The following is a 24,402-nucleotide window of genomic DNA, read 5'->3' as shown; positions in this document are numbered from 1 at the left end:
AAATCACCTTCAGAAGTTAGTAGCTCAGATGAAACATACACCTGTCAATATACAAGTGCTCATGCCCCACGCTGACATGGAAAATCAGGTATTTTATGGTATCTCCAGTTAGTGATGTACTCAGCCAGCACTTGAGCTAGCTAAGCCATTTTCTGAAGTCATGGAACATAAAATCTTAACCTCCTTCTATGCAAATGCCAAATTTCACTCCAAGCAGAGTGTCCTTAAGAGGAAAGAGATTACTCAGAGGAAGATACACGCTTGCTCTCCATGGTCCTATGGCTGCAGGAAGCATTTAAGGGGTGCAGCCTCAGAAAGTTCACTTTTTTCTCCCTAAGACTGGAGTATCTGCAGGTCTTCTCTAAATGCAGGTACAGGTTCAATAACTAGGATTTATAGCTCCATTTTGCCTTACTCAATATATTGACTTCTCCAGTTCATATAGACATAGGAAGACCAGAGAAAATGTCTGTGAAGTAAAGATTTTGTGTAGCTGGACTAGAAGGATAAATCTAGCTTCATTGCAACTCAAGTCTACAGAACCACAATAAAATCACCAGAGACTTTCACTTTATCTACCCCAGAAGAGAACACATATCATGAGTCATGGGGATTCTTTTTCCAAGCTGTGCTCTAGCTTTCTTCACACGAGCTGGCTGTGGCAGCCCTGGTCCAGTCCAGTCCCACATGCTGATGCTGCTGGTTGCCTGATGCCATCCTAGTACAGCAGGCGTTTTTCTGTAAGACCTTAATTATCATTTTGTAATGCTGATAATGACATTTTTATCTCTATTCCAGTTAATGTTAATCTAACTAAATAAATCTTGGGAAAAAGATGCAAATAGGAGATAAAAGGAAAAGCTTGCACTCAGATGAAATATGTCATTTTTCCCAGTTTACAAGATAATTCTTTGCAAGATGCAGCTTCTTTTGTGGCAGCAGATGACAAGAGAACCAACTTGCTTTTCACTCTAATCTCGTTTGCCATCTACTGTCAGCAGAATGAAGCTTTGCAAAACGGAACGTATTCTACTCAGGTTTGTGGTTCTTTCAAGTGCCTTCAGTGAAGCTGCAACAGGTGAGGATATCCTCATTCTCGGTCTTCCCCTTTTACTCCAAAAGACAGAAGTTTTCTGGCATCCCCACCCAAAGCTACTGTTCTTCCCTGGAGACTGAAAAGACAAGTCCTCAAGCTCCTTGTAAAAGAACCTTGCAGCACTAAGCTTGCAAGGCATTTCAACGGCTAATAGATGAGCAGGGACATGAAGTGAAATACCTACAAGTTAACAGATTAGCCAAATGCCTTGTTGACAAAAATAGGACTGGAACTTACAGAAGAATCACTTCTAAACAACCCCAATGCTATATGTTTCTTTATAGTTCAGGATTTATATTCAAAGAAAGGTATCATTGGTAAATATAAACTTTGGGTGGTTTGGTTTTTTGAAATGTAAACGATGCTAAATGCAAAATCTGCTAAAAGCTTTCATAACTGATCTTTAAAAACTAAGTCAATCTAGGAACACTTACTGTTTAAATTGGCAAATCCTCTACTGGCAACCAAACAGTTAAGGGGAAAAAAAAAAGGAGGAAAAAAAAGCCTTAAAAGACTCAAGAGAATTAGCTGTTGCTAAAACAATTTTATGGTCCTTTCCACTTCACTGGAGGTAGTTTGTATGGCTGACTGGAATCTATTCAATGCTGTCAAACATCTAACACTCCCATAGCTAGACGCCTTACAATGAATAACAAGCAGTCTAGCTGCCAATATGCTAGAGCTGCATTTTTTACTAGGGACTGGACCCCAACCCAGCAACACTCCAACTTCATTGTTTGATGCCTTGTTAATTTAGACCAAGATTAACCACAACAAACAGAAGTGCCAAAATTCCAAAGTACCACAGCTACAAAATCCATCGTATTTCATAAACCACATCAGGTTCCTTTTAAAAAAACTACATCTAATTTATCTTTCATAGTTTAAATTGATTTTGTAATAGAAAACTAGGCACAATTTCAGTAGGTGACTTACACAATCTAGGGAGGCTTACAATAGGTGCACAAAAGAGAATATAAAATAAAGAAGTGAAACAGTGAATAGAATTTACACAACTCTTGTTGAAAGACTAAGCAAATCATCTGTCATCTCAAGTAGCATCATTTCCATAAATATGACCCCAACCATTGATTGCCTTGCTCAGTATTGTGTTGCAAAGCACAACCCTGGACTCTTACCATATTTACGTCCTTCATCTTTCAACTGCAATAATGGTGAGGCACTGACACCAGAATCATATTCCAAGTCAGACAGAGAGGACTCAGTGACAGCACTGTCTCATGACTGGGGTATCTTGGCAGGTTGATGGCTTTGAAAGGACTTCTATTCCATAGCTCACATCCTGCCATCATGGGCACACCCTCCTCTTCGTACAGCATCGAGTTAGGAGTCACAGACAATGCAGACACTCTGACTTGGGGTATACTCTAGCATTTTCAACTTCAGGGTAAAAACGAGCATCATTCCAGCCATATATTTTACACAGGTTACAAGTTTGGGTTTTGCTTTTCATTATTATTATTTTAGTTAAATGACACTTGGCTGTAGAGTTCCCAGGAATTCTCTAGCAACCAAGAGGTGATGAAAAATTTCAGAGCCTCTATTTGGTGACTAAAACATAGCAAAACAGCTGTTTGGAGGGGGAAAACAGTTATATCATGCAGATACATAGCCCTCCAAGAAAAACTAAATGTAAATCAATAGTAGAACTAACAGGCTCATTCTTACTAAATAAAAATAGATGTTACATGAACTAGCCTTTTAGAACTGAGATGATTATCCACACCTTAAAAAAGATACAGCTTGATCTGAAGGAGTGAAGATAAGCAGTGGGCTGTGTATGTTAATGTGTTCACACTGCCTATGCTTGTGCTTTACAGCACTTAACATCAGAGAGAGGCAGGCTTATAACACTGCTGCAGTGGCCAAGGACACTTGCTTCATCAACCATGCACTTTTAAGCATCTATTTAGAATACCAATGGTCTATCATTAGTTTGTTAAAGAAGAAAACAACAGAGGAAGTAATAAAATGTACTTTTCAGAAACCTGTCTTTCCCTAGATGACGACAGTAGTTATTGTGCAAAGTTAACAATAAATACTGAACTTTTTACTACGCTGTCTAGACCTCTTGCTCTGAAAGCAGGTTACTATTTCTTGCCTTCATATTTAACCTGCTATCCTTACTCTCTTGATTTGAATAAGTTTCTGGCCATACTCCATATATTAACATATGCCTGTGCAGCTTAAAAGAAACACCGTTAAATAAACAACATTCATTTGAATGAACATACATGCAACATTTCCTGAAAACACCCACTCACCTAGTTTAAAAGACTTTCTGGGGCCACAAACGCCCACAAATACCTGACACGTTTCACATACTGTGACAAGACTAGGCCAAAGTGCTGTTACCTTGACTGTAAATGGAAATAAAGAACGGTGCCACGGTTCCTCTCAAAAATGGAAGCCCCTCAAAGTGGCAGTCCCAAATTGCTTTCATTCCCAAAACCTTAATCACAGTAATTAATCACTACTGGTTAATCACAATCAGCGCTGATCTCAGATCAAAAGCTGGTAAAAAGCAACATCCATCAATTCCATTGATACGAATGTTTAACATAAAACTTTGAGGTCACATGTTTACACAAAGTACATGATTTAGGGAAGAGAAAGTAGAACTTGAACAGTGTTCTGCCAGGCAGAAAAAAGCTTTTTATCTTACCACAGCTTAATGACTTCTTAATAGTGTGGTTACGCACTATCAGCAAGTCAGCAGTCAGTTGGGAGGTAGAATGTGACTTGCAGTGGAATGCCTTTGGGTATGAAGAGACATGTACATGCAAATGAACGATCACTTCAGCAAAAGCAAACTTAAGGCTACAAAATTTATGTAAAACCAAATTCTTAGTTACATGTTTAGTCAAATAACATGACAGCTAAATAATACCCAGTAAATCTCCCAGAACCAACTCAACTGTAATTATACAGTGTGTGTTATTCCTCCTCTGATGGAGAATGATTAAGACTTTTGGAAATATATGTATTTCATTTTAACCTACTTCCTATTGACATAAACACCAAATTTCACGCAGTTCCATCACTACAGATGAAATTATCATTAATACCAGGAAATCAGGCGACACTTTGGTATCAAACATCTGCATGGAAGAGAACTGTCATTAACCAAAACGGGCCAGAAAGCTCCCCTTAAAGGGCTGTTCAAAACTGTATGAGCTCTAATTCTCCTGAGGACCTTTGTAGCAGATGGGAATGAAGCAAATACATTTAACAATTTAGATGATTATTTCCAGAAATACTTCTACAGTACTCAAGTGTCAAAATGCTTTTAAATCAAGTAAATAGCACGTGGCAAGACTTATAAACCTGACTAGGAGAACTGGATGTTTATATTCCATGAAATTCAGTTGATTCTTGATCTATAGTTTCACCATATGCATTTTTAAAAACTCATTCATGGCTGACTGAAAGATGAGAACAGTGTCTTAAGGAGTATAAAGCCCAAGAGAAATCAAACCCATGGTAATACAGACATATTTTTATGTCTCATACCACTGTGAAAACTGCTCTTTTACCTTTTGCCCAGAAATGGGTCATTTAGAAGGTGTGCCATCCATGCAATTCATCAGGTTTCTAAATGGTCTCCTCCTGTGCCTGCATTCACAAACACTTTAAACCTGATGTACACTCCTGTAACTTTGCTTCATGAGAACAAAATATATGACTTCACATCATGTCTTCAACGTACGTGATTGTGTCATTCAAGATCACATCAGCAAGAAGCACTACTAAATCTGACATCTTCAATAGGGCAACCATTCGGGATCCTTCCTATACTTACAGACCATCATAGCCAAGCTTTTCCTCCATTTTCTGTTTTCAGAGGAAGTTTCTTAGTGCTTAGAAAAAGCAAAATGTCATTTTAAGGAACATTTCTAGTGCAATATATTGCATTCCCTGTATGTTTTTACAGTTATTTTCAGAACTCTAACCACAAGGAATTGAATATAGTACTTCAAACTCTCCTAAGTATGGTTCTTATACTTATTGACAGCTGGTGTTGATCACTTGAACTGCAAAACTTGCAGGAAGGAAGCACCTGAGTTCAGCTCTGAGTGTTCTCCAAAGTCTCCAGGAGTGTTTTATGATACTGTTCAATGTCTTTAATCAAGTAGCTCATTACTGGCTGGCAGAAATTCTTTGATGTTGTGAACTCACTCAGCACAAAGTTATTTTCTTCATAGTACTGCCATTTCCTTTTCAAATTTGTAAGGTTACAGTGCATGAATCTCCTGCTGCTGTAGGCTTGGCAGTGTTTTCTCTAAGCTTTTATTTTCCTAAAGGTGACTGTTGTAATGGGTCTTGGGCTTTTTATTTCTCAGGATTTTTCTTCTCCATTCCTAATAATCTCAGACCACCTACTTTCTTTTCTGTAAGCTTTCCATACAGTGATAAATCTTCACTAGAAAACTTACAGCAAGTCATGGTGGGTTGACCTTGGCTGGATACCAGGTGCCCACCAAGCCGCTCTATCACCCCCCTCCTCAGCAGCACAGACTGGGGGGGAAATAAGATGAAAAACACCCCAAAAACCTTGTGAGTCACAATAAAGGCAGTTTAATAAAGCAACAGCAAATGCACACGAAAGCAGAAAGAAACAAAGATGTTACCCTCCACATCCTCCCAGCAGATGATGTCTGGCCACTTCCCAGGAAGCAGGTCACCTTGTGAACTTTTCATTACATTTTCCTCTCCTCTGTCCAGTTTAAGAGGGGGAGTGATAGAATGGCTTTGGTGGGCATCTGGCACCTGGCCAGGGTTAAACCGACACATTTTCTCACACAATCACTACTTCTGTTCTTCCTGACACTCCTGAAATTCCCAGTAGCATTCATCTTAAACATCCTTCTCCTGTGTTTCTCCTGCCTCTATCTGCTCCTCTTCCCAAAGTTAATTTTTCTATCACTTTTTGTATCCATTTTTACAGGCTTTTCTCCAAGAAGTTAATTGCCTCGAGGCACAGATCTTTCTTTCTCCCAGTGCTTAATCTCTGATCATATCTGGCTTTTATAATCACTCTCTATCAAGCCTTTTATTAATTTTTCTTGTACTATTCCTATAATACTGGCATGGCCACTCTAAAAATACAAGAACTTAATTTTGTATTTTTTCAGCTGCTATAACATTAGTAACAAGGTAAGTACTTTATGCTTATGAACTTCATGCAGCAAGAACACACTGCAACGTGTGTCTTCTCCTATCCCAGGTATGTTCAACGTGTCGCTTTGCATTTTGCACCATGTCAGTGGGCAGGCAGGTTTCAGAAGCAGCCACATGCAGGGCTGAAGTTATAGCAATATCTAAGAAAAATGCTTAAAAGAACAAGACTATGTGTTCAAATTTTATTGAGCTGAAGTGAAACTGAGACCATAAAGTGTTTCTTTGAAAATCTTGGCTCTGCCTTGCCCTTGACAAATGGAACTCTAATACACAGCAACATCAGCAGTACAGATTTTTTTCTCTTCTAGAGATATTTCCATGTGGCCTCACTGCCCTTTGAATTCAGGCACAGAGAAAAGCACCAAATATCAGAGCTGGCAGCTTCACATATCTTGCTGCAGAAGCATGACCTAACAACTGCAACCAATACACACAGCCCCTGTCAGCCACCCACACAGCAATGCACACGTTTTTGGAACAAGTAACAAATCACTTCCAGAAGCCCAGAGGGGACCCAGGACCACAGAGCTCACCGATGTGGGCAAATGCATCTTTCACACTTAAATCATCGAGTAAATGAAAGAATCACTCTTTTGCTAGTAGACTTCTTTAGATTTCAGGACATTCCTCTGACACAGGGAAGTGATATAATCCATTCCTCAGAGATGAATCCATGTAAGCATGAATTGACAACTCTAACAGGAAATCTGTACCTGAGAAGGGTGCTGACTCTGGAGCTCATCCCACGGGTCATCAGTGCCTTTCAGACCCAGACCAGGGAGAAACAGTGCTGCTCTGCAAGAAGCATGACCAAGCTCCACTGAAGGCCACAACTCCAGCACTGGGCTATGACCATGTCAGTGAAGGTGCAGATCTGTAGTTACTGAGGCTGGGCAGACTAACCATTTCTGACTCAACAGAAATCTTCCTTATCTCATGTTATTCTGTTTCTAATACTTGTCCCCACAGATGGCCCTTGGCCAGGGAGTACAGGCACAGATAGCATTTGTTACACTGCCTGATGATACACTTCACTGACATGCCAGTGGCCACATGCATTTCAGAACTGCTTCTGCTCTCCCTTGCATTTTAGTTGAGAGTATTTTACTTTCATTTTTAATAAAAAAATAAAGATAACATGTATAAATCAGGAACGAGCCACAAATAAAGGGTTTGGAATTGGGAGGCTGAATACCTCAAAACTTACACCAGCTTTTAAACACAAAGACACAGAAAGGAAAAACGGGGGAAAAAAAGGAAGGGTGAACAAACTTAGTCTCTTGGAGCTGGCTCCAAGAGGCAGTCAGGGCTCCTAGCAATGCAAAGACAATTAGATTCCAGCAGACAAACCAGAACTTAATGATTATGACTGCTGATGCTGCAGACTGCATTAGGTTAAGTAAGCTGGATGCAAGCCAGTATCATTGAACAAATGGCATGGCACATTTCAGGAGGAATCTGAGGAGAGATTACTAATATCTTAAAGGTGACCTTTCACACATGCTATCCCAGCAAATCAGGGAATTCGTTTGGTTATAATGGACGGGATCAACAGAGGCCAGTGTCTCCAGGTTCTGTATTCTTCATACAAATAGGATTATATATTTCTTTAAAAATTTATTATAATTGACTGTACCTCATTTTAGCAAAGTACCATAAGTGCTTTATTGGTTTATTTCCCCTCTTCCCCTTGTTTTAAAGAAAACATAATCTAACGTTCCATTATTCATTATAATTCAGGCAGGCAGCAAACTAAAAAAGACCTCTAATTTTTAGCCATATTCTCTATTAAAAAATGAAGAATGTTTCCTCAAAAGGCAAGTGCATTAATTAAGGCTGCCTCAGGATAAATTAAAATCACTAAGAGCGCTCTGCTTTCCTGAATGAGTTTTCCATAGATTATTAATAACTGAATGAAACCAATTACAACATTGGTAACAGAAACTGTACATCTCTACTTTTGTAGAAGCTGAAGAGCATACTGGATAAGCAGAAAAGGGTCTCTGCATTTTCAGGAAGGAAAAAAAAGAAGTTTTCTTCTTTTCTGGAAAAAATCTCCTGTAAGCAAAGCAAACAGTCAATACATTGGGTACAAATCCCATCAGCAAGGCCCAAAAGTGAACCAGTGTAATTGAGAACCAGAGAAGCATCTCACAGTAGGAAATCCTGAAGCTGAGGGCTGAACTCCTTTCTGTTTCTCCAAAGATGGAAATACAGCTTCATCAGGCTCAATTTTCTAAATAGTGGTTATCCTCTGTAATAATCAGGGAAGTTTTAAATCAGTATCAGACTAACACTTGCTCAAATAGTGGAACATGCTCTGTCTTCAAAATATAATCTTACCCTGCTGACAACTGAAAAAACTAGAAAACAGGCTAATATACACGGGTTTTATTACCAAACAGAAAACATCCTTTTCTGTCCTTAACACACAATCTTATATGCAGAGAGATTTCACTAGTGAGAGAAAATAAAGATAAAACAGAGATAATTTGGGGAATAACGTAGTTTCAAACAAAACATGACTTTTTAATTCACTCTGAATGGAAAAAGGAAACTGTTTGAAGTTACTGCAAGGGAACTGAGAAAGACTCAATGAGAAAGACTCAAAATTATTTGTTTAATCATTAATTAAAATCTTCATCCTGAAAGACTAACTTTAGAGATAATTTTACTTCCAAATCAGCTTAAGAAGCAATACACTCATTGAGTTCACCTGTAATTATCTGATATTCACCCGCACTACCAATTTCACCCCACCGGTGAGCTAACCAAGTGCATATTAAGAGGCTGATAAATGCAAGGCAGAATGTGTTTTAGCATTTGGTAACATGCTGCCTATATTGCAGGATATATCTCTCAGGCCATTTTTGCTGCTAGAAGTCAGAAAGCTTTACTTAATTTGTAATTACTCCTGCATAATCAGTAATGAAGCCCTGCCATGATTTAAGAGGTAACTATCTATAGCCAGATAAAACTAACATGTATAATACTGTACTTAGATTTTATTTCCCTTCTCAACCCACATACTACCCCAGTGGAAATTAGAGCAGATGCAGTAAACCTGCTCATTGTGTGTTGTATAGATTTAACACTGCTTTCTGACATAGATCATGTCACTGCCAACTAGACATCAGAACGATGAAGACCTGGTTTTTGCAACGCATGTAGGCTCCAATGCCTGCTGAGCACTATCCAAGAACCTGGACAAACCTGGAGTTTATCCTTGAATGTCAGATAAACCAGCAGACAGAAGCATTACTGATGAAAAAGAAAGGAGAACCTGAGGCAATGTGATCTGAGGTAACTACTAACATCAAGTGAAAATTGTATCAGATGACTGGAAGTGGTTGGAGGTTTTTTGTTTTATAATCTACATATTACACTGCCTTTAAGTCTCTGGCTCTGACAGGTGTTCTGAACTGAGGAGAGCTGTGATGTTAGGTATCTTGAAAGGTTACAAACATATAGTCATTTTTCTTCTAGTAAAATACTTCTTTACCCCCCACCCCCTCCTCCCATAGCTTCTTTCTGTAGACTCTTTGAAGTCTGTTTTTTCTCTTACATAATACAGTGCCAGAGTTCAGCACAGCATTAAATTTTTAGACCTGTGCATTTCCTTCTCATTTGTTACCTGCAAGAATTCCTTTGCTTTCTAGACAGGCAGATCTTCCTGCATTTTTTACATTAGTCTTTACCTCACTTAAGGTCACATTCTATATTTTTCTCCATTGACAGTCATTGTGAACTTCACATAGATATATAGTCAGTTGAATCACAGAATCATTTCAGCTGGAAGAGACCTTTAAGCTCATGGAGTGCAGCCTTTGTCCCAGCCCTGTCAACCACTAGACCATTTCCCTCAGTGCAACATCCACCCAGCTCTGAAACCCCTCCAGGGACGGCGACTCCAGCAGCTCCCTGGGCAGCCCCTTCCAATGCCCAACAACCCTGTCAGCAAAGAAATCCCTCCTCACATCCAGTCTGAACCTCCATTTCCCCTTGTTCTATTGCTTGTAACTAGGGAGAACAGACCAACTGCTGCTTCACTGCAGCTTCCTTTCAGGCAGATGAAGAGAGCAGTAAGGTCTCCCCTGAGGCTTCTTTTCTCTGGTCTAATCTTCAACATCTCTTCTAGACCTTGAGAGAACACCTGCCCCTCATATGCTGCTATTATTTGTGAGACAGGTCCTTCCTCCTTAACTTACCATTTACAAAAAAAAAAATCCACTTTAAGTGTATTTTTTCTCTTTTCCTTATGTAAATGCTGTCAAATAGAAGTTTGTGGTTTTTCATGCTCTTTTTCCAACTTCCATATGCTGGGTGCACTCACAGACCTGTATTACCTTCCTGATGTCTCCATCAAGGCAAAAAATAAAGGAACTGTAAAATTATGAAAGTTAATTTCTTTGCCTTTATTTACAAAGCCACTTTTCCAACCACTTATACCAATTCCTGTGGAACATCCCCATACACTACAAGTACTCATATGCCAGAGAAACACTGCTCCTAGAGACACAGGATCAGATGTTTTAAAGCATGAAAATATATTGTTGATATCCAGTATTTTATACCCCAATTTTTTGTATAGAAAATGATGCAGACAAGCCAGAGCTATCTGCTTTGCAAGAATGTTCCTCAAGCAACAAACTTCTGCCCCAGGCCTCTCATTTCAAAGCAGACTTTACCGAATTACGTAATATCTGTAATATTTTCACAGACTATTAAACAAAGATTTAGTCAAAGACTAAAAACTGATGCAAAACCAACACCAACTTGTTTAGAAGTATATTCAACAAATAATATAAGTGATAAATGAGAGCAGTGAATCATTAGAGAGCACTTACTGTAGCAGAGAGATGTGGTCCGTTCAACTGTGCGTGCAGGATGGCTTCATTGATGGAGTTCCGGATTCCCGTCAGGGCAGTTTCCAGATCATGTGAGGCAGCCATTTCATTAGTCAGATATTCCAGAGTGGAGATATACTCCCTCCATTGTGCATCTAGTTCTGACACACTGGCCAAACAGCCCCTCATGACATTGAGACAATATCCAACACAGGGTTTGATTAGCGTCAGGCCCTGGCAATGTGGGCAGTACTGCATCTTCACTAGCGCTTTGCTGCAATCCTTCGTAAGTGCTGCATGTTCAGTAGTATTTACCACTTCAATGCCCAGACTGAGGGCCTGGCTGAGCATCCTACTTGCCCAAAGAGATTTTGACAGCTCTGTAACCATGTTCTTGGAATAGTGTCCGAAAGGATTTATGTCTTGCCTTGTAAGCCGTAGACACTCCGTATAGTCCTCCGATAAATCTGTAATTCCTGGGTTTATTAGCCGACTATACACCAGAGGAAACAGACTGTCAAAGAACCGTAATACTGCACTTTCCACTGTCGTCTCTGCACCCAGAATGTAGAGAGAGATGTCCGTAAAAAGTTCTTTAACAGGCTCTGCAGCTTCTTTTGCCATAGGTCTGTAAGCTGTCTCAAACAGGGAACTTGTGTGGTTTTCAGTAAAACGAAGCAAAGACTCAAAGGCCTCTAAAAAAAGCAGCAGGGGAGAGAAAGAACTAGAGGTTAATAGCAAGCATCTGACATCTTGGTCACAGGACTAATACTGTCCTGAACAAGAACACCAATCATTACTGTAGTATGACTACACTAATAGTCAATACAACTTTCATCAGTAACGTGATTAAGAAGACATCTAATTGTTACATGTGCATAATAAAGGCAACACATAATGAACAAATATTGTATTTCAAAATGATGACTCCATTCTCACTAGCTCAACCCTGACACAAACTCCAGAGGGTCAATGAAGCACTCACACAGACTTCAGTGAGCACAGGCAAGGCCTAAGTTGGCTTCTATAACTCACATTGCTTTGGGGCAGTTCAACTAGATGCATTTCCAAGACATCCCTCAAGCTCAATGAAAGCTTGTGAGATAACTGAATACAAACAGAACTTGAAGCTTTTGTTTCACAGTGATGTGAGTGGATGGCTGAAAGGCACTTGTTGCAAAGTATAACTCAAGGATGAAGGCAAAAAACTGCGAGAATAAATTATCTCCCTGTTAACATCAGCTAGGCCTGGACACCAGCCAGTTTGTCAGGCAGGACTTGGCATCAAGGCTGCTATGAACCAAAACCAAAATGAAATAATAGAGTCAGAAAACAGTATCTCCTTTAACTACACCATTTTTTAACATCCTGAAAAAATATTTAAGGTGTGCCATGGCTGACATGTTTCAAATTGCAGAAGGCAAAACACCTGAAACACCAACTGGGCTGCTACAATTCATAGTCAGGGGCACGGAAGGGCTCAGTTCCCAGTATTATTTTTAATGACACAGACAAGAGTAATCCACACCATTCCTACTGCTTTCTTTGGAAGCTGTACAACAAAAACTTTCTGACATAAATCATTCTTGCACTCCTCTAGATGGCAGTAGTTCCAGTCAAGGCAAGGAGACATCCAACTTTACACCCCTGAGACTGGGACAGATAATGGGGGTTTTGGTCTAATCCTACTCTACATTCATCTGAACGCCATCATGCAATTCACTGCAATGCAACACAAACCAAAGTCACTCAAATATCAGCTCAGCAAAGGAGCAGATGCAATCCTCTAAGTCAAGATCAGCAAACACTGGAAGTGTTGTGTAGAAAAACTTGCTCGGTGCCTTCTTCTGTACCTCTGTGAGCACCTAAATTGCTTGTTATGGTAAGCATTACAATCCCTTTACCACAAAGTGTGATTTAGCCAGACAGATAATACAACGTATCTCATTGTACATTAAATCATGAGTATTTTACACACATACACATCCAGATCCTATATCCTCCTGCCAGAGAATCCCTTCAGAATTTCCACTGGTATTACAGCAACTAATACTCTGCATGTGCTTATCAAATCCTAGAAGTAAAAAACTCAGATACACTTCAGCTGAAAAAGAAGAAAGTTCATTCTCAGGCAGAGAAACACCTTGCCAAGTTCCAGACTGAAGCAGACTTTTACAGCTGACAAATTCTTAAAATTGGATTTATGATGGAAACAGACACAACCTAAACCACAGTGCAGCTAGCTGCCTGCTACTGCACACTATCAAGAGGGTTTTTTGTTTGTCACATCACCTCTACATGTTCATTTTTATATAAAAACTCTTCCACCGATTGGAGATGTTCTACAAACACCTGTAAGGTCTCATTTGCTTCCTTCCCACTGGTGGTCAGACAGAAAAAGATACTTGCAGGCACTCTAGCAATGATGTTTGTGAAGGAAATATGTAGGTCTTTCCATTGTTAAGGCATGAAGAGCTGTTTAAGACAATCCAATTCCTAGATCAGCTAGAAGTTCTTACACCTTTTATTAGAAATAACAAAGCTTCATGCAGGTGAATGATTTTGTGGAAGCAGACGACTTGCATTCAGATTGTACAGAGGAGGCAACTCTAGCATCTTGTTTTAGAAGTGATTAATTATATGCTTTTAATGCATTTTGTATGGTACTGTGTATGGAGTTTCTAAATCCTAAGGAAGGTTTACCACTACCTGAAATACCAGGTGCTCATCTTAAAGTCAAATAAAACAAACCTTAGACATTATGAACTGGTAAATGCTGAATTCTAAGCATACACTGGGAGAAACATTTGATTATCTTTCACAGCTTCTGGCTTCAACCCCCCCAACAGCATCATACTATGTGCTATGAAGTGCAAATATACCGATTCTGAACAGAAATAAGCCATAACAAAATCAGACAGAATTTGATGGAGACATCACACTTCTTTTTCTTCTCCCTTAACTATTAAAGATTGAGGTTTAGTCTCATGTTTCTCAAGGACTCATTTTTCATTTAAGACTATAGGGAAAGGGAAACAACAGCTAGCTTTGGATATTGAACTAATACACTGATAACTGCTTCATGAACATCAGCCAACATCATCTTCCATGAGGAGAATTTTATTCAAACTATTTATCATGCATTCACATAACAGTTGAAACCACCACTAAGGTGTCTGTGACAGTCAAGCACAGCTGGTCAAACACAGCTCAACCCTGAAAACTTCACATCTGAACTGCTGGTGTTTGAAAATTAACTTCTGGAGACAAGCCCAGTTATGATGAGATGCCACACTGGTTTTGCTGTTCCACCGACAGCACAAAGCCTGTCAGGCCAAGAAGTTAACTAGTTTCCATGCTGGGTTTCTAGCATGGTTCCTAGCATCATTCCTAGCATCTATACACACACAAAAATGTATTATGCTCAGTCACACACACAGATGGAAAAACACTGCCTTGCGTGTACAGCATCTAGGCTGCTTCATCATGAGCATGGCACAGCTTGGTTCTGAGTGATAGCTTCCTTGCAATAAAAAGCACAAAGGATTTTGAACCAGTTTTGACTTCTTCAGTAGGATTTAGCCCTGATATAAGCCCATTGTGTATGTCAGAGGCAGCTGCAGAATTTAATTGTTTCTGCTACATGAATCTATAATAGTGCTACATGGCAAGCAAGATTTAAGGAGGCATGTATTCGTCTGCCCAACAACAGTATACCAGATTGCCTCTATTATTTCACCACCTGGATGTTGACTTGGGGAAAGAAAGTACATTTTTAGTAACATTACAGGCAAAGGTAGAATACCTAATATGCTAAATACAGCTTTGACTATTTCTTTGTGTCATGAAAACATTGTACTCTTAGGCTAACTCACTTCATCAGGAATAGCTTCTTGTTTTTAAATTGCTGTCATCTTTCTTTTAATGCAATTAGGTGCAACAGCTCTCCAGGTTTGTGTCCAGGCCACCGCTTCACCTTCTGCAGCCTTATCCTTAGAACTAGTATCAAAGACACAAAACTGCCACGCATCAATTTGTCACTCTTTCCACCACAAAAATCACTCTGGGTGTGTTCTGTGTATTTACTTATTTTTTCAGGCTCCCAAGCTCATGGCAATGTAGCTTCAAAGAAACAAACAATACACTGAAGTGCACAGTGAGTGTACACACAGATGGCAGCAGGTGAGCTTGCATTCAGGACTGCCTTCATCTCACAAACCCTAGATTTCTTAGAGCACATGACAGACAGCAGATGTAGTCTCAGAAAATACACACAGATGGGAGTTTTCCAAGAAAATCTGTTTTCTCATATGATAGTCATGCAGAGAAAAAGTTCATTTGCTTCCCTCTCTTATACCACACTTTCATAAGCTCTTGGGATTCTTATTCTGGAAGCAACTACAGTGGTTAGATGGGGAGACAGTGGGTAGATGGGGAGCATTAGGTGAGGCTAAGTAATGTCCAACTTGATGGATTACAAATCAGTCTAAGTCCATGTTCTTTTCTTTCCACAGCTCTAACACACAAGAACAGGAGCCACTTTCCCAAAATAAAGTCCACCTGAGCACCACACACCTCTGCACACGGAGGACCGCTTCTGTCACACGGTAGCTGAGGCTGACATAGAGTGGGTCGATTGTTTGAAGCCCCATGTCTTCAAAGACCAATGTCAGAAAAGTGAGCTCAAACCACAACATACAGATGTGAAAGGAAAGTTACTGCCATTGTCATTATGCCTCTGTGTGCAAGTCAAAGCTGGCACCTCGCCCACAGAACTGACAAGGTAAGACCACCCTGCTAACACAGCAGCTCTCCAGCTCTCCTTACACTCTGCAAGAACTGAATGTGTGCCAAGCTCCAATTTTAAAAATCCACCAGCTTCTAAAAAAAGAAAGAAAGAAAGGAAACTATTATGTGATAAACATTAATGAAAAGATTTTAAAGTGCTCCATAAACCAAAGTAGAAGCAAGCACTGAAGCTATCTATACAGGAATAACATCTGTGTACATTTTAGATTGGAGTGCAATCATGAAATAAGAATGACAAATTTAAGTAGCTCCATTATTTGTTTGGTCTCTGAGGACCACACTAATATTTGGCTCCTTTCCCTTCAACATCTTGCATTTATTACGGTTCCAGGATGAATGAAAGCTACAGTTTGTTGAACAATAGCTTCCTTTTAATGCTTTCAAGTCCATTAAAATCTTCTGCATCTTTATGGCTTGCCAAAATTAAGGACAACATACTAATATTTTGCAGCAGTAGAATTTAAGTACATACTATTTGCAACTTGATGCATAGAGAACAACGTACACAGCAGGAGATCACACTCAGATACACATCTACATGACACACAAATGATAAAACTCAGTTGGTTTTTTTTGGGTCTGTAATGACCTCTAAATGTAGAGTGCTCAAAAAACATCATCAAGCAAGATCAACAGGTGAGGGTTGGTTTAGATCTTAATTACTTTAAAAAAGAATGTAAGTGCAAAACGAATTGTGTCATGTTTGCAAAGACAGGACCTGAAATCCATTCACTCATTAAGCTGCTTTTGAAAACAACTTCTTTCAACTTTCAGCTTCATTTCTATTTTGTGCTGTTTTGCTAGTAGCAAAAAACATCAAGCATTGGAAGTTTCCTTCTTAAAATATTCTGATCATTCTGATGAATGTAGGAGCAAAGCTCTTTATTATTAGCCTACTTTTTCATGTGGTTTACTGTTTTTAGAATGCCACTCTTCCTATACATAAACATAGTCACTCTTAATGGATGACAAGAAACAACATGTTAATAAACATATCAGTAGTCTCATGGAAGCGTGATGCCCGTGACATCGTAGTTGACACTACACCAGCATTTATAGGAAATAATGCATACTCCCTTCAAAACATTTTGGATCAGAGAAAAACCTGAAAGGTCTCAGAATCTCAACCAATTGGAAGCATTTCTTGCTTCTACTTACCTCCTGTAGCTGCTTTTAACAAGACAGAGTGCAAACCAGATTCAAAATCAAGAAAGCAGAACTGGTTTTGGCAAGAAGGGAAAGAGAAGTTTGAATTTGCTCACCTTGACATAAGGAGAAGGTATGATGTCTTCAGAGCTAAACAGTCCTTCAGAATACAGATCAGACAGAAAAAAAACCCCAAAACTGTTTTCCATGACTGTGCACAAGGGCAAAGTCTTAATGGTCTCTCTGTGAGTTTGTCTGTGTTAATAACATCAGATAAGTATCCTATCACATAGCTGCTGAGAGAAATGTTTGACCAAATTGAAAAGAAAGAAGTCTGTGCCTCCTTCTGTGGCCGTACCTCACGGCTATGGACAACACTGACTAAGCAGAAATCAAGGAGTAGGATTATTTGCAAGCTACTGCTATCATCCTTTAACCCTCTGCTCAGTTCTAAGTCTAATTTAACATTGTGTTTAAAGTAAGAAAACTTAGGAAAAGCTGCAAGGGCTTGAAAACATTCAGCATTGAGAGTTCCAGAGGGTAAGAATGCCTGGTCTTTCCTGACTACTATCTCCTGCACTGAGAGCTTGGACAGAAGTTTGCCACATGTAATACTGGACACAAGAAAGCCTGGTGGAATTTGAGTTCCAGAGCAGAAGACCCACTATTGTAATTTGGTAACGTGGGCAAAGCTAAGAAACACTAGTAAGATCAGTTTCCAAAGAGCCTGTTGGAAAGCTGACTTCCAGGAACAGCGATGGGAACCAGAACCATTAAGGAGCATCTGAAAAATTCCATCTTGGCATGAAAATTAGTCTTGTTTGTTGTTTTCACATGGACAAACCTATTCTTTCTGCCTTTGCACAGTTGTGTAATTATATAGGAAGCAACCACTCCCTCAGACTGATGCCCCAGTCAACAAACCATTACTCTTTCCTGTCTCAAACAATCCTACAAGGCATTTCCTTCTTTTTTCTTCTACTTTGTGGTAAAGTTAAATAGCTCCTTTATGAAACAGTCTTGTAGAGGGAGAAAGGGAGGAAATACACAGATCATGTTTTGGTGAGATTCATGAACACTGAAACCATTAACTTAGGGTTATTTTGGTGAGTGTTTGATTCTGGAAGCATCAATAACCGACATAACATCATCAAGTTTAATATAGGCTCACTGCTTCACAGGCTGGGGATGCAAAGGTGAAAAGGCAGCAGACACACAAGCCTAGGAGATACCTTAACAACAACAGAACTGTGTCATGACAAATAGCAGTCTTTTAGTCTGCTCTGGCCATTCTGCCATGAAATCCAAGAATGATTTCTGTAGAGTGCATGCTGGGGAACATATCCAAATTGCTGGACGTGGTAACCACAGTGCACATGTTTTTCAGACTCAGTGGCCTTAGCTTTATCATTAACAAAATGACAATGTACAACAAAGAAACAACTCAATGCAAAAGTATTTATCAAAGATAGTCTAGAGAAAGCTCTGCAGACAGCTGTGTCGAATCACATGTACTCTTCTAAAAGAAGATGCTACATGGAAGAGTGTTGAGAAAATTAAGTCATTATGCTTCACAAAATCATTTTGTTTGCCAACTTGACTTTGTGCTGCTCGCTATTTATTTCACCTCCAAACTTTTTGTGAATTCAATGAATGAGCTGACAATTAAATTTAGCTGTTTCTTGTTTCTGTATACTGCATTTCAGACCAGTTACAGGTTATTTTATACACTGTAAGTATGGGGTGCAATTCCTTTCTTTTGAAGTGAGCAGTCCCAAGTAAAACTAAATCGGTTGACCAGCAGAAAGCTGTAGACCAGATGTGGTATTAACCTTTTGACACTGCTGGGCTTCAGCTGACAGATAAATAAAGCAAGTAGCTCTCTGGGAATATTTGTGCAGTAGAAGGCTGATGGGCATCTAGCATCACCACGGTAAGATGATCTAGAAGAGCAGCAAAAGCCCTGAGGACTATGGTTAGGCCTTTCATAAAGCCATGGTTATTGGTATTATTCTCCTTCTGTCAAAACAAAATTCCAAAAGATGATTCACATCACTCATATCTGTCAAGTTCAAACCTGTCAGCTACTACTTCATAAAATCAATTCACTGTTTTAACAAGAGTTGGGCCAGAACAACTCAGAACCACATTAGCTACAACTTCAATTTGCTTTCCAAGAACAATTCATTAGAAAAAAATGGTTCCCACAATCTACAATGGAAAAAACCTCAAGCATTTTTGTACCTGTAGGTAGCTAGGTTCCTCACATAACTATAGCTATCTCTGAAGTTCTGAGGAGGTTTAACAGTCATCAGACTAAGAGCTGAAACAATGTTATCCGATATATTTGATCAGTCACTAATACTATGAGGACTGGAAGCCTCAGCAAGCAGCACACAATTCCCAAGATGCAAAACAGCACAAAGCATTTGCAAAATAGCTTTGAATGACAACACTGTGACCATCAGCATTTATTTCCAGATAGGTATAAAGAAACAGTCTGCATTGGCTGAATTAGTCACACACAAACAGCCTGTGTTGCTTACACTATGGGATGAGGTAAATTCCCAATATCTTTTCAAGTAAGGTACTTGCTGTGGGGTGGTTTGGGGTTTGACATATTTGAGTATGGTAAGAAACACTGCCAGCCCAAGAAAGTGTCTTAGTCCAGTGTGTGTAAACAGTTTTTCAGTGTTGTGAATCATTGCACTGTGCATGCCAGCATGGGACTAGTTTACAAATTAAGATAATACCCTTATTGCAGTTTCCAGGATTAAAGCCTTCAGGTTATCTCCTGCACACCACTGGGCAGAAGAAAAGGATGTCACTTTTCCTTGCATTTCCCAGACTATTTTTATCACAAGTACTTTTGGAATGAGATATTTAGTGCACATACAGTAGTTTCCACAACTAAAACAGGCTTGTGGAAGAATCTCTGCACGTTCATGAATGCAGTATGGGCTGGCTTCAGAGTCATTTATCATAGCACTCTAAATGTTCCAGGCCTATATGGAGTAAAAAAAGCCTCTTAACTGGAGTCTATGCCTAGGTAAAGGTGAAGACAACATTTAAATAGCAAGATTTGTAGGACATATACGTACAAGTGTTCAAGAGCAAGCAAATCACAGTAACCATGGGCTACTGCCATATGAAAACCAGGAAGTCCAAAGGGCATTTAGGTGGGGACACAGGTAATGTAAGAGTAAAATGTGGCTACACAGCATTATTGCTGTTTTGAATTGCTTGAGGAAAAAATGGCCAAAAATTGCTTCTGCAGCCTTCCTGCAGAACGAAAACCATAGAGAAAGTAAAAGCTGTGCCATCTGTGCACAGTGCCAGGTACTAATACCAGGGAAGAACAGATGCCATCGTTAGAGAAAGAGAGGGCATTTATGTTGGTGGTCTGGTGGAGCTCAAACACACATTTGACACAATTGGGCTTGGAAAGCAAGCAAGGAAGGCTTGCCAAAAACACTACAGACTTCTCTCTGTTGCTTGACTTACACAGTGGCACTGATGATTATCCATGAGACACTGAGCACTGGGATGTTAACCTATGGAAAAGTATAATATAGAAAACGTACCTTTAGAATCAGATGTGACCAGAGTAAACTCTCAAACTTGTCTCTGATACCTTGCTGCATTGCATGCTCACGTTCCCTGACAGTGACACACTTCAAAGTTGCCAGCAACGTTGGGAAACACAAGAAATTCAGCTGTTTTATTTTTGTGGTGGCTTATTCTAAGGAAAGTACAAAATAGTTTAGAAGACTTGAAGAAAAAAAAAACAAAGATCTCTCTTTTGAGTCAATCAAGAGAAAGCAGGAAGATGTAAAAGTCTTTTAATTCTTCTTGGAATCTTTTTATTAATAGAAAAGCATCCAGACAGGAGTCTCTAGAGAGAATTTTCTCTACTCTGATTAAGAAGTTCAACTGGCAGTAGGGAAACTAAGATGTTTGTTTCAGAAGGTCATGAACTATTTCATGACTTCCAGCTGAATCAGTTAGGTGGTCTATTATGCCCTGTTTTTAAAACACTAAGAGAAAATCAGATAAAAGAGACAGGATTAACCTAAAGATGAATTGGGGATGGGGGGTAGAGGTGTTTGGTTTTCCATGGGTTTTTCTTCTTCTTTAGAAGAAAAACTGTAGAAATACAAGAAATTATGAGCTACAAATAAGACTCCAAAAGTCCTCCTTTTAAAAAATCTAGATTAAATCTATCTATCAACAACTTTAAAGCAAAGAGAACAGCCTTTATGTAGAGAATAGCAATAATGCAACCCTGTCTGTTCAACAATGAAGACTCTAATCCAGAACTGCCAGCTGGCTTCAGAACTGTACTCCTAGTGCCCACATCGGGCATCCAGCCCTCAGCTGCAAGAGGGAAAAGGATCATTACTCACCAGGGCAGTCAGACACTGAATAGCAGTCCTCACAGTCACTGCATACTTCTGATTTGTTCCAAAGCATGGGACACAAAATCTGTTTCTCCTGATTCTGGATTGGATAACATCATTTCCCAGTACTGAGACCCTCTTAACATTACCCACCCTTCTTTCTCAGGCTGGTCTACACAGGGAAGCCTGAAGCCTTTGCAAATTAAACTAAGGAAAACATAAAAGTCCCATAGCTGAAGTCTAGGTGTGAGACAGACTTTCATATAAGTAATCTTCTGCAAACTGTTTAATTCAGTGGTTTTCAGATCCTTGGTCCACCAACACTAGTGACATACCAGCACACAGTATCCTCACCCAAACTTCAGCTTTGGTACTGTTCCACATACAAGCTGCAGTCAACTAAGTGGTTCAAGTATGCTCAACAGAGTAGAAGTAATTTGTTTCTTCCACAAAAGCCCACACAAAAAACATATAGTCACCTACATTAAAGGCAAAATTGGCCTTAGATGAAATATACAGGGAAATAATGGTTAAAATAAACCACTTTTCCTGTAACATTCACTTTTTGGTACCTCCTCTTGTAAATTATTTTACAAACATATTTGATATCACAGAACCATAAAGTAACTGAAAAGACATGTTTCCTTGAAGAAACTGACCTTGTTCATGGACTTTCTCTGCAGTCACAACAAAATTTCATTAGACGACTACCAAAAAATTTTGGAAAAAACTTCTATGACTGACTTCAACAGACACAGAATCCAAATCTGTACGAATTAAGGAAGACATTCTGGATGTTGCTTTTTAAGAAATTAACATGCTTACCAAGCCTCTCGTGATGGAAAAATTAAAGGTAGATCAAGACTTAAAATAATCCCATAAAAATACAACACATTTTTATTTATATGGTGAAGAGCTTTTCCTCAATTTATCCTCCAAATTCCTTCAAGTAAAGTGACTGGAATGTGTTTAACACATGGGTCAGCACTGGCAAAAATACAGATGTTGTTGATTTGACAGCTAACCAGACCATTATGGAGAACTCCAGTTATTCCTGAGGGAAAGCACATAAAGCCCATTAGCACTAATAAATCACACCTATTTTTCTCCTGAAATTCCTTCCTTAAAAAAAGAAAACACATGAAGGAAAGTTTTCCCAATCACATTGGCCACAGAGAATTTACAGCACAGGTCCCAGTTGCATCAATGAAGCTCAATGCAGAAAACTGTGCAGTCAAAACAAAGACACCACAACATCATATTTTAACATTGCCACACATATCCAAACACCCTCCAAGATAAAGAGAACTTCAAAAAACATCACAGAATTTGTTTAAATTTCAGAAGTTGAACAATTGCAACTCCATGCTTGCTTATTCATCCCCTAAGTCTACTGTGGTCAGATCACAATTCATCACATTTTTTCAGGTGAGTAGTAGCAACAAAGGAATTTTGCAAGAGAGAAGTAGGATAGGCTAAAAATACTGACTGAGAATTCATAGATCTGCTTTGTTCCTTTCAAATTCCTCTATATAAAGCTATATGGCAGTAAGCTGACTCAAGGTCAAGGACCAGCCCAAGTTATGCGATCAGAGCTCCCATGAGTAGTTCTGAATTTTGAGTTCCTGAGGACTTGCAAAATTGTTAAGTGAGCAACTATTCCCCCTCTGGGCTTGCTGATCTTCAAGGACTGCTAAAAAAGTCTATTTGTGACTTTTATTTGATTGATAGGGTATCTTAAAGAGTTGATGTTCATTCCACAATCACGGTCTCCTTGAGATAGCTCACCAAAGAGAACAAGATGCCATGTTAAGTCCCAACTTCAGGGAGCATCTTGTGTGCCCTCAAAAAGTGTGACAGGCATGCACTGTAGACACTAAAACGCCCATTTGCTGCACTCAAGAGTCTCCCCCCTCTGCAGGACCTGTTTATTCCCATGTAAGAAAGGTGGATCAACAACTGATTTTATCTGTTTTTCTGGTACCCTTTTTCCCTCTTGGAAAAATACCTTGCAATGCCCTCACAGATCTCTGTTGCTTCCTTTCTGTGTCTTCCCACAAGGAAGAACAGCCCTCTTAATTTTTATGCCTGAAACTCAGATTTTCAGTCAGAGCCCTGATTCAAAAAGGCATTTAGGCATAAGCTTTACCTGCTGAGGAACACCAATACTCAATTATCTCACCGAGTGCAGGCCCAGGCAGAGATAAAGGGCAGATTTTTGGGCAATGCAGTTTTCTTCTACTTTCTCATGTCTTCCTCTATTGCCGATGTCTATTTGGTACATTACAACATATACTTACTTTGTTTTGGTTAAACATGGGTCATTAGTGATGGAAATGCAACTGCAGAGTGAAAGTATTTGACTGTCAGTTCCAAGTAGACATCACATAGATCCACCATAGTGAAGTTCTAACACACAACTGCTAAAATCTCTCACATACGTGCAGTTTTTAGAATTGTGTTTAAAGTTTCACAATCCTTTACTTGGCATCTTAATGAAACCTAAGAATTGCAGATAAATCAATCTGATAATGAAAGCAAATTAGCCATTATGCTACAGCAGACTTCAAACATCAAATTGAATTGACTGTGACAATATAAGGCTCTTTCCTCACAATTCATTGCTTCCCTTTCCAGGTAGCTTTAGAGGGAGTTTAGCAAACAAGTAGTTAGAACTAAAGCACTGCTGTGATCTACATAAATGGTATCATAAGCCTTAACAAGCTCCAGTTAGGCCAGTAGTGTCTTTTAGGAAGGAGTCTCATGAATGCAAGCAGTATTGCAGAAGAGTGGCACAATGAATCAGAAAACTGAAAATATTCCAAAGCAAAGAGGTTGACAGGTTAAAAGAGTTTGATATGTAAAGCTCAATATACACAACAGGAAACAGCAGACATACCTA

The 24,402-nt window shown here is 39.3% G+C and overlaps 1 protein-coding gene across 1 annotated transcript in view; it reads right to left on the bottom strand.

Moving 5' to 3' along the window:
* The window catches only part of LOC133626406 (glypican-5-like), a 115,912-nt gene that overhangs the window by 32,289 nt on the left and 59,221 nt on the right, over positions 1-24,402 (bottom strand). The window contains exon 3 of the mRNA XM_062005311.1: positions 11,146-11,840. Coding sequence (XP_061861295.1) covers positions 11,146-11,840 — 695 coding nt within the window. The remainder of the gene's footprint in view (positions 1-11,145; positions 11,841-24,402) is intronic.

This window comes from Colius striatus, chromosome 12 (genome assembly GCF_028858725.1).
Source record: "Colius striatus isolate bColStr4 chromosome 12, bColStr4.1.hap1, whole genome shotgun sequence".
NCBI lineage: Eukaryota > Metazoa > Chordata > Aves > Coliiformes > Coliidae > Colius > Colius striatus.
Note: the sequence above shows the minus strand (reverse complement) of the source record. Positions and strands in the feature narration are given on the sequence as shown.